General features: G+C 43.1%; 2 protein-coding genes across 13 annotated transcripts; one reads left to right on the plus strand and one right to left on the minus strand.

Moving 5' to 3' along the window:
• The first annotated feature begins 882 nt into the window (after positions 1–882).
• LOC120681789 (WD repeat-containing protein 25-like) lies at positions 883–5,289 on the plus strand. Its single transcript, XM_039963385.1, has 4 exons — positions 883–1,246; positions 1,707–1,865; positions 3,893–4,377; positions 4,868–5,289. The coding sequence occupies exons 1-4, from the start codon at positions 919–921 to the stop codon at positions 5,237–5,239; spliced, it is 1,344 nt and encodes a 447-aa protein (XP_039819319.1). The 5' UTR covers positions 883–918; the 3' UTR covers positions 5,240–5,289.
• Positions 5,290–5,958: 669 nt separating this feature from the next.
• On the minus strand, positions 5,959–9,620 carry LOC120681790 (soluble inorganic pyrophosphatase). Of its 12 annotated transcripts, none has more exons than XM_039963394.1 (10): positions 9,449–9,602; positions 9,203–9,309; positions 8,778–8,908; positions 8,668–8,696; positions 7,510–7,575; positions 7,129–7,236; positions 6,728–6,793; positions 6,511–6,631; positions 6,329–6,410; positions 5,959–6,204 (listed from the first exon to the last, which is right to left on the minus strand). In XM_039963394.1, the coding sequence occupies exons 3-10, from the start codon at positions 8,905–8,907 to the stop codon at positions 6,162–6,164; spliced, it is 645 nt and encodes a 214-aa protein (XP_039819328.1). In that variant the 5' UTR covers position 8,908; positions 9,203–9,309; positions 9,449–9,602; the 3' UTR covers positions 5,959–6,161. The 12 variants fall into 12 exon arrangements, with proteins under 12 accessions (XP_039819328.1, XP_039819323.1, XP_039819326.1 ...); XM_039963389.1 differs by having other exon boundaries at positions 7,510–7,608; XM_039963392.1 differs by lacking the exon at positions 9,203–9,309 and having other exon boundaries at positions 9,449–9,620.
• Between the last annotated feature and the right edge of the window lie 1,353 nt (positions 9,621–10,973).

Genomic DNA, 10,973 nt, shown 5'->3' on the forward strand with positions numbered 1-10,973 from the left:
TTGTGCAAGGAATGCAAATAAGGATAATATAAGCATCGCGGCATTCAGTTGCTCTCCGTATTCATTTTACAATATGATATAAGGTTGACCTCACAGAAATATTGTATTACATTACTTATATAAATGCAAATAAAGAGTCGAATATCGCAAAACACGTGCACAATAATGATATATATAATCACTACAAAAATCAAATACAAATTAATGCCGAATTAACTATAATAAATACAGTATTAAAAACTACTATAACTTTGATTTTTACCTGGGGTGGGTAGGTAATGAAAATTGTTTTGTTGATGGAAGCGCTAAATGGCTTAAAGGGAGTGACTGCAAAAGGACAACGTATAGAAGGCATCAAGATTCCTTAGGGCAACAACAAATGTTCAGGTGCATTGTAACCTTAAGAGTGGGATTCATAAATAGTTAGCTATAGTTAAAGCAATGCACACAGTATTGCCAGGTTTCAACTACAAAAGAACCAGCTGATTAGAGGGAGAAAGAGAAATGCTTTATTAATTGCTCGTGGTCGACCTTTAGGCTTGAGATGCACCGCAAGCTAAAGTAAGTTTTAATGAGAGTTTCATGGAGAATTTTATGGCATTAAATATCATTACTTTTGTTGATAAGATAATGAGAGAGAAGGATGAAGTTTCATAGGATGTGAGAAAAATTTTATCATCATGAAACTCATCTGACACAGTTATCTAATTTCCAGTCTAATTAAATGTACCGTGAAACTATGCATTGAAACTAGTCTAAAGCTAATTTTTACAGTAATATTGATAATTAACTTTACTGATGCAATCATTATGTTAAAGTCAAATTTTTCGTACATTATGGCTGCCCTTAAAGGGAGGGTCAAAAATCAAAATTTCTCCTGTTAAAAAAAAGGCCGGTCGCCCAGACCTCCGACGACCGATGGATCTCCTCTCCGCTGCGTACGGCACTACCTCCGACGAGGACGAGGGCGAGCCGCCCTCCTCCACACCAATCGCCACCGCGCTCACCTCCTTCGGACCACCTCCCGTGAAGCGGCCGCGGTGGGAATACCAATACCAACCATACCTCCCTCCACCCTCGTCCTTCCCGCAGCCGCCCCTATCCAAAGCAGCGCCGCCGCCGCCATCTCCAGCCAGCGGCAGGTACGTCTCTAAGAGGGAGCGCGCCCTCCTGGCTGCATCTCGTGCACCCGTGGACGCCGCATCGCTCCTTCCTCCGCAGACAACAGCAGAGATCGATTCCTCAGGTTAGCAGCTGGTTGGAAGCGAAAATTGCTTTCCATACGTCTACACTAATTTATCCTAATATAAAATTCGTCCTGGGATTCTAATTCTCACATGGGAAAGCACTCATGTGTGCAGCTTCACCAAACCGCTTGTTGAGTTTAGAATATTTTTGTGTGATTGGTTTTGAGATAAATTGATTTGACAATAATGTATTGCATTTTAGAATCAATTTAATCTCAAATGGTTTGAACTTTTTGGAGGAATTGTTCAGATCTTGGATAAAGGCTAATAAAAAGCTTGTGTTACCCATGATGTGCGAGAAAGCCAAAATGCTTGTCTCAAGAGTCCACTTTTATTGTTATCATGATGATTTCACGAGGAACTAGTGTATAAGAGTGATGCTTCTATACTTCAGGTTTTTCTTTGGTTATGTTGCTTGAACAGCCCTTTCTTAATCCTCACTGTAACATCTTGTTGCAGTTGGCTCCATCACCGATTCAAATCTGCGAGCTGACATTTTGCATTCCTTGCGATGCCAACCAAAGCCTGGATCTAGCAGAAGTTTACCTTCAAAGCTCTCGGTTTCTTTAAAGGGTCACACAAAGGCAATAAATTGTATAGATTGGTCGCCAACTCATGGTCAGTCATTGTTCTTACATGATACTGCCTCTTTGCCGTTCTGTTTGACTTACATTATCAGCATGAGTATGGTATTAGACCTGGAGTTGTGTATTGGGATATCAGGAAAATGGAGACATTGTGCAATGGTTATCACACCAGACCTTGCTAATTGGGGTGTGGAAACAGGTATCAATAAGTTGGTTATAGTCAAGAAAATGGGGTAACCAACATGGGGGGAATGGGGATATCTCTTATATTAACTAGGAAACAAAGCAGGTACTGTGCTGCGTGGCGCTGCTGCCCTGGTATTGATTTGTTTTTACCAACATTAGTGATATGAAATGGCAAAATATTATCTACCAATTTCAGGCATGAGACCCTTATAAAAAAAACTTACAAGAGAACAGCAGCATTAGAAGTTGCAGTGTCTTTCACCAAATGATCATGTGATTCTGGGCTAGCATATTTACAGGGGCGAAGCCAGCCACAAATGTTACCGGGGTCGCCACGTTTATGGAATGGGGTCAAAAATACTAATAAACAGTAGATTTCTATAGGATTTATGAAATTTTGTCGGGGGTCTTGTCACCCCAATGCCAATGGGCAGCTCCGCCCCCGCATATTTGACAAGTTTTTGGGTGGCATTCTCAATGTTCTCTATGATCTGGCTACTAGTCATAGTAGATTACCATTGAGCCAAGTAACTCACTATACAGATAATTATGCTTTGAAATGCATTGGTGCATGGTAATGTTGTTCACTAAGAAGGCCATTAGGATTAAGTGACCATTATGCAATTCTAATCTTGTATGAGCCAAGTTGTGTCATATGTCACCTCTACTAACCCCTTGTTCTTCATATTGGATTTTGTACTGTTGTGGAAGTTCTTAAAATTCATATCCCTTGCTAATTTAACGCTAACTGGGGATGCTTATAAAATATCATATTTGGCAATATCTCTATGGAATTTAAAAAAAAACAAATAGAATGATCCTATTTTTTTAAAAAAAATCGATGAGAATTTATCTTCACTTCTTTCATCCATACTTTTGTGATATACCAGCCATTGGTTTGTTTGTTTCTTTACAGTGATAATACGTTCTGATTGAAATCTTACTGCACTACTTTGTCTAGTCTAGTGGTCTTGGACAACAAACAGGAGAAATTATCTGAGGAAGTTTGACATGGGTGGGACAGATGCATGGCGAATAAAAAATTGTTAGTAAATTTGTCTTCTTTTGAAATCTTAAGCTGTGTTGATATCTACGTAGAAGTTTGACATGGGTTGGACAGATACGTGGCGAATAAAAAGTTGTTAGTAAATTTGACTTCTTTTGAAATGTTAAGCTGTGTTGATATCTACATTCATTTGTAACTTGATGTTTCCTTAAAGAATAAACAAGGGAAGGAGATTATAAACGTGGTAGAGCATCAATAAAAGAGCTCATTCTACAACCACAGAACCCACAGAAACTGCAATAATTATTGGTGTGTTATTATTAACCGGAACCATGAACAAGCTTGGTTTTTCAAAATAAATAAATATTTTGATGCCTTGTTGCTTAACTCAAAAGATATAAGTTCAGTTCCTTTTTCTGTCTTTATGCTCCACTATCAACTAACAGTGTGATGCATCCGACAATCTGATAGTAAGTATCAATTAATGAGATGAGTTGATAGTGAAATCACCAGCTTCAAATTTTAAATCCAAACCGAGCATACGCTCTGATTTCATTACCTCGCAGTAACGAAATTACACAAAGATTTTTCAGTTCACAAACAGTAGCCGGGGTGGTTTTGCCACTTATTTACAAACACGGAGATTCAGCAAGCATCAACCACGAAAAGAAACTACGCCATTAAGGTAGCAAAAGCAGCTAAAACTAGGAACAAAAGAGGCCAGCCCACCAGCTTCAAATTTTGTTGGTTGGTTGATTGAGATATTACTTTTAGACATACACTATTCCTAGGATGATTTTGCATTATCTTTATTGATAGTAAATTTGACCAAGTCAGAAGATGCTAATGTTTTTTTTTTGGGGCAGCACATCTACTCACTTCTGCTGGAATGGATCATACAGTCCATGTATGGAACGTATGGGACAAAGGGAATACTATTGCTCGTGTTTTGAAGCATCACACTGCTGCTGTGAAGGATGTGAGGTGGTCCCCTCATAGCCTCTCTTTACTTTCTGGAGGGCTCGATTGTTCCGTACAGCTAATTGATGTTGTGGAAGGAAGGGTAATCAAAGTATTCAAGGAAGATCAAGCTGTGGAGGTTATCAAGTTCAACCCAAGTAACCCCAATCTCTTCCTATCTGGTGGGTCCAAGGGTTCTCTTAGGCTATGGGATATTCGAAGTGGTCTGGTAATAAAAGAATTTCATAAAAGTCTTGGGACCATCCTTGACATCGAATTCAGTGCTGATGGGAAACAATTTATCTCTTCAACGGACACAACCAGAAGCAATATTAGTGAGAACACTATAATTGTCTGGGATGTCCTGCGACAAGTTCCTTTATCTAATCAGGTAATATGTTTATAATTACATTACTCTTTAGGTGGATGTGGCTTGCATGTGTCATATTATCTGCCTGCATCAATGTGTGTGTACAGCATGTTAATAAGGTATAAAATAAAGCCTTAGTTTGAAAACCCAGTTAGTTTTTTTTTGCTATAAATTAGAGAATAGCTGTTATCTATGCAATTTTCACTTGGATATTCTGGATTGATACATAGAGCTATATAGAGATTCAGCATATTCATGAGAACATATTCTGACATGCTGCAACACTTGGGCTGGAGCATGGACAGAACATATTCTGCACACTCTAATACAATGATTGAGAAATAGTGAAGGTGCATTGTTTTCTGTGAACTAAAAAGGTACAGGGCCATAATGACTGATCTGAAATCAGATAGTGAAACTATTGTTAGTCCAGGGAATATATTGTTCAAAAATAGGAACTGGATCCTACCAGCAGAATGGAAGCTGACACAAATCACCATTGTATCCACAGGTTTATACTGAAGCATTCACATGCCCATGTGTAAGATACCACCCGCATGAAGCTTCTTTTGTTGCACAATCGAATGGGAACTACATTGCGATTTTTTCAGCAAGGTCACCCTTCAAGCTGAACAAGTATATGCGGTTTGAAGGACATGGAGTTTGGGGTTTCCCGATAAAGTGCAATTTTTCTCGAAGTGGAAGAGAACTTGCATCCGGTTCGTCAGATGGATCCATTTACTTTTTTGATTATAAATCAGGAAGGCCTTTACTGAAAATAGAAGCATTCAAAGAAGCCTGCACTGATGTTGTATACCACCCTGTAATACCAAATGTGATTGCTTCATGTAGCTGGACCGGTGAAATATCTATTTTTGAGTGAGAATGATATGATCCTCGGTACGGAAGTAATGTTGAGTGTTACTTGGCAAACTTTTTATGCTGTAGTGATATCACTTGGAATGATAGGTGTAGAGACTACTTAAACTTAGGTTTCAGAAAGATCATCAAATGAAATAGATGCTCGGATGAAAAGATATAGTCATTAGAATGTTGCAAAAAAAATGCCACCAGCAAATTCAGACCAACTTATATTGCTAGCATAAATTATGTCCTCCTTACTCATTGCCTGGTGCAACAAATAGATCTTTCCATGGACCATCATCTATCGCGCGCGTCTTGTGAAATAATCCCGGCCGGCTCATAGCCACACCACTAGACGTAGCTGCCCCTAGAAGACCAGACGTCCTTCCCGGCGATCGCCGCTACTGCCCGAATAGACCACTACCGATCTTCTGCCACTAATGTGCCTCACTTTGAACAAGAACTCAAGCCATCCAAGGTCACTCATGGCATCTCAATCCTTAACAATCCCATTATGTTGTTAGCTGGTTCTTGAAGGCAGACTTCTTCATCTCCAACCACACGCATGATCCAGAAGACGATTATCAGTGTCTGACCCGCCGCAATAATGAAGACACATAGTATACTGCGCACACAAATCCCTGCAACAAACAGAGCTAGCGAATAGCGATCCATAACAGAAAAAACAACGGCAACATTAAACATCCTGCATATGGCTACCTAGCTTGGATGGGCAAGGTAAACGAAGAACTTCGTTTATTCATAATTTAACAACAAAGTTGCTTATTCATAATTTAACAACAAAGTTATACAAGACCTGGGAAAAGCAGAAGGAAATAACAGCCAGCAACATCATTCAGTTGTAATGGTTGCACACAATTCAAGCGTCCACTTAAAATCACACACAATCAAAGACGCCACAATAAATAGTTGCTGGCATTCTACTGCCTCAAGCTTTGCAAAATATACTGTGCATACAGATCCCTGCAATCAAGTCAGGAAATGTGTGTTACTGAAAGTTACAGAGCATTTTCATACTCAGCAAGCACCAAAAGGAAATGCACTTTTGTAACAGCACAGCAAAGTTTTAATGTCCAACTGAGCTTACATGGAGTACTGAATGGCATCTCGAGCAGCTGTCGCAGGCAAGAATGCATCAACAGCAACCTCTTTGTTCTCATTTTTCTTGTCTGAAAGATACTGCTAAGGAAGCTTGTACCTGTGAATGTGATCATGCAAAATATACTAGAGCATATAGTAAGAAAGCAGTAGATGAATTATACAGGATACAATCTTCAAAGAAGCGCTTGATTTCTTGCAGGCGGTGAGGAGACAGCTCACTGATGTCATTGTAGTGACGGTATTCAGGATCATCAGCACAGACAGCAATTATCTTGTCATCCTTTTCACCCTGACAACACCCAACAGATATCCATATTTAGAAATAAAAAAACTTGAAAAGATCTTCATTTTCCATTTACCTCAAAGAGAATGTAACATGAAATACCTGGTCAATCATAGGCATAAGGCCAATTGCTCTTGCCCGGAGGAATGAACCCGGAATAACAGGCTCCTGTAGGAGATAAGAATACACAATCATAACGTTTTAATTCTGCATGCTATAATCTATGTAATTTTTCCATGCTTGGCACAATAAAAAAAGAACAAATAATCATCACAGGATCATGGCACCACTGCTTATATGGTACCATACAATCCAGTTACAAATAACTGGAAATGACACAATTAAAGAACAGCTGAGCAGTTTGAGAATGTGAAAGCCAGCGGACTAACAAATTTTTTGTCCTTAGCAAGAGGACATAGTAATACTGAACACTCTACATTCCTCCCAAATGTCTCCACATGAGTACATGACACAGAAAAGTGGAAAAAGGAAGACTAACTAACCTGCATCAGGACCAAAACATCCATTGGGTCATTGTCCTCACAAAGAGTCCTCGGAATGAAACCATAATTGTGAGGGTATACAACTGATGAGTACAGGACTCGATCAACCTGTCAGGTTGTAGCACAATAGGTAAATTATAATGATCAATTGACATTGTTATAATATGATGTCAGGAAAAAAGTGCAAAATAAACTCTCACATTTCATAAGTGGAAGACTTAATAATCCTGACAAAATTAATGCGTGCACAGTAACAAAAGTTCAAATTGATGATGGATGATGACTTTCATTCATTGCACAATTACAAGAAATAGAAATCAAGTCATACAGCTCTTGAGACAGAAACTGGTGATCAAGATGTACGCAACTTTGAGGACAGACCTTAATCAGTCCAGTTTTCTTGTCAAGCTCATATTTAACTTTGCTTCCCTTTGTGATCTCAACGACCTGCATGGTGATGTATAGATGTCCAGTCACTCTCTGGAACTAAATAGAAACGTTAAACATCGTAATCATAACAAAATGAAGCAATTTTTTTTACCAGCAATCAAATTATTGTCAACAGATTCGTGAACATTAGGAGCATCAAATATTTGGCAATCGCAATGCAAAAATGTGCAATTAAACAATTAAATAGGTGCTTGGGGTGTGTTAGAGGAACCACTCCTTTTTAAAGGCTAGAAAGAACCAATCAACATTAATGGCAAAATTGCGAGTCTAAATGCCATCAACATCACAGAAATAATTATACCAACCATTCAACAGTAAGGGCAATATCCTGAGATAATCCCGCCATTTACAACAACAACAACAACATAGCCTTTTTTCCCAAGCAAGTTGGGGTAGGCTAGAGATGAAACCCGAAAGAAATAAGTTCAAGGTTCAGGCACATTGATAGCTAGTCTCCAAGCGCTCCTATCCAAAGCTATCTCTTTAGAGATATTCCAATCCTTAAGGTCTCTCTTAACCGACTCATCCCACATCAGTTTAGGTCTACCTCTACCCCTCTTTACATTATCGACCCGCTCAAGAACCCCATTACGCACCGGCGCCTCAGGAGGCCTTCGTTGGACATGACAAAATTAATTATACTAACTGGTATGAGCAAAATTACGAGTTGAAACCACCTTTTGCATGACAGAATTAACTGCACTACTAACAGCACAATCGAGAGTGGAAACTAGCCACCTTTTACAGGATAAAATTAATTAAAACAAACTAATGATACACTTTAGTGGTGCCTTTCTGCTAGCTAAGAAAAATTATTTGGTAAACGCTTTGGTAAACTCAATGTGAATAAGCTAAGGAGTAGATAGCTGTATGCAGATTGTGGTTCCCAACCATTTCAGTCTGATTTAGACAGCATACAAAGATGAGGTGAGGTGAGCGAGACTTGAGTGGTCAGAAACCACTAGAAAAACAGCCACACTATAGCTGCGCAAACCCTCCTCAAAGGTTCCCAAAATTTGGACTATCCACAAGGCCACAACAGCAAGCATCTAATTTGTCAAACATGTAGAGGGCAATGATGATACTTACAACATTGAAGACAGCGGGAGCCCCAGGACCTGCATAACCAAATTCGTTTAGCATATGCTTACTTGATGAAGGTGCTAGGAACGCTAGAAAAGGATAGTCGAGCTGTGCACCGATCTCAAGATCATGCCATGGATGAGCAGCTACAGATCTCCTGGACAAAGAAGAGAGGATCCTTTCGTTGAGCTTAGGGGCTCGCTTCGGCTGCTCAGCAGCAGCAGCAGTCTTGTCCTCTTCACTCATCCTGCATTGGAAAGGAGCCACAAATCAATAAATCTATCCAGCGCAAGATCCATATCTGTTTCCACTGAGAAACATGTAACAAACCATTTCCACTTTGAAGTGAGGCAATCAAACTCCAGGAATTGCTATAATGAATACCAAAATCACATCAGCAGCCACTAGAGCAGTAAAAGGTCTAGGCAGGCAAAAATGTACTGTTCATCGATCAGCTAGTAACGCAGAGGGATCTTCTTGTGTGTGTGTGTGGGGGGGGGGGGGGGGGGGGGGGGGCAGTGGATGAGGTGGAGGGTCGGACCCCGATGTCTCTCGAGAGGAGACGCGCAACCGCAAATCATCGAGTGAGTAAAATCATGCGGACAAATGCTTCCTTCCCCGAGGGCCGAGGCAACTGTCCACCCAGTCCTAATATTTTCAAAGAAAAAAAATCGAAGCTAGTGGGTAAAATCATGATGAAATCCGAATACAAATACCGAAGGTTAGGGTTTGGGTGGTCGATTTCGCGCAGGGAAGGGAAGGGAGGGGGGCGGGCGTACCACCTTACCCCTTTCAGATGGTGGTCGGCCGACGAAGAAGTGGCGGACGGCGGCACTCGCCCGGTCGTCGCCGCTAGCGCTAGCAAGGAAAGGAAAGGCCGCCGAGACCGAGAGAGACAACCAAGGCGTGCGTGCGTGCGACGGGACGGTGGTTTGTTTGAGGCTATTTCTTATGAGCCTGCATGCCACTGCCGTTAGCTTTTTTTAAGGACGGCCGCTAACGGCAGCTTAAAATGTCTCTTTTGCCCCTCTTACAGGTGGGCTCGTGTAAGCCGTCTTCTTCCTCCAGCCTCCTCTCGGTGTTGCTCTTGTTCAGCCTTCCCTGCGCATCGTCCCGTCCCCCACCTCCGCCTCATCTCCCACCACTGCCCCGCTTCACAGCTCGCTCTCGGTGGCGTAGGCTGCTCCTGCTCCTCCCTCTCGCGGCGGCGCGCGACGATCCGCCCGCCCGCGCCGGGACTACACCTCCGCCGGGACTGCGCGGCCCACCACATCCTCTTCCCCGGCTGCTCCTGTTCCACTGCTCCGGTGCTCTCGAGTCCGACGCCCCCAAATCCCCCGATCCCCTCCTCTCGCCACTCCCCACCTCAGCAATCCCAATCCGGCGATTCCACACTCGCCTTCGCCCCCGCCTCCATTGGTCGACTCGTCCGCCTCCTCGCCGGGCCCGCGCCCATCTTCCTCCGCCGAGGAGTGGGAGCAGCAGCAATGGGGGACGGGGCGACGAGCCCACGACGGCCACCCCGTGGGTGAGCCCCTGGCTCACGTCGCTCTCGCACACGGTCGGTCGGGGGGGCGCCGGCGACTCAGGGATCCCCGTCGCGTCCGCCAAGCTTGACGACATGCAGGGTAAGCGCTCTCAATCTTAGGGGAGGGAGGGAGGGTCGGGCCCCTGCTTGCTGGAGGGAGGCGGCCGCCGCTCGCCGAGCGCGGCACCCGGGCCAGCTCCGCCGCGGCCGGCGCGCTCGAATGGAGGGGCGAGGAGGAGAAGAGGGCGGCGGGGGAAGAGGAGCAGAGGGAGGCGCCACGGAGTGGAGGAGCAGAGGGGCCAGGCCTGCTCGGCCCTGGGTGGAGGCGCCCACCGTAGCAGCACCCATGTCTCGAGGCATGGCGCAGTGGCGGCGGCTAGCAAGGTCTTCGATGGCGCACGGCCAGTGGCGAGGGGAGCAGGCGGAGGAGGGAGGTCAGGGCGTGCTCATGGCAGGCGGCGAGGGATTGATGCGAGGGGAGCTCGAGGTGGAAGACAAGGGCAAGATGGTCAATGCGACCTGACGTTAGCTGCCATATGTGCCAAAATGAATGGCAGTGGCACTAAGGGAAATAAGATACTGAACCAGTGGCTCCGAAGGCACAAGAACATTTTCAGTGGTATGTATGGAATTGTGAACTTTTATAATGGCTTCAGAGGAATGGCCTCGGTTTGTTTTTGTTGTGGAGGAAGGAAGCAAGGGCGGTTTTTTCTTTTTTATATTTTTTAAAAATTAAAATTTCAAAAATATATGTCCGTTTTGAAATATTTCAAAAATATACCCC

Source organism: Panicum virgatum, chromosome 7N, assembly GCF_016808335.1.
Source record: "Panicum virgatum strain AP13 chromosome 7N, P.virgatum_v5, whole genome shotgun sequence".
Lineage (NCBI taxonomy): Eukaryota > Viridiplantae > Streptophyta > Magnoliopsida > Poales > Poaceae > Panicum > Panicum virgatum.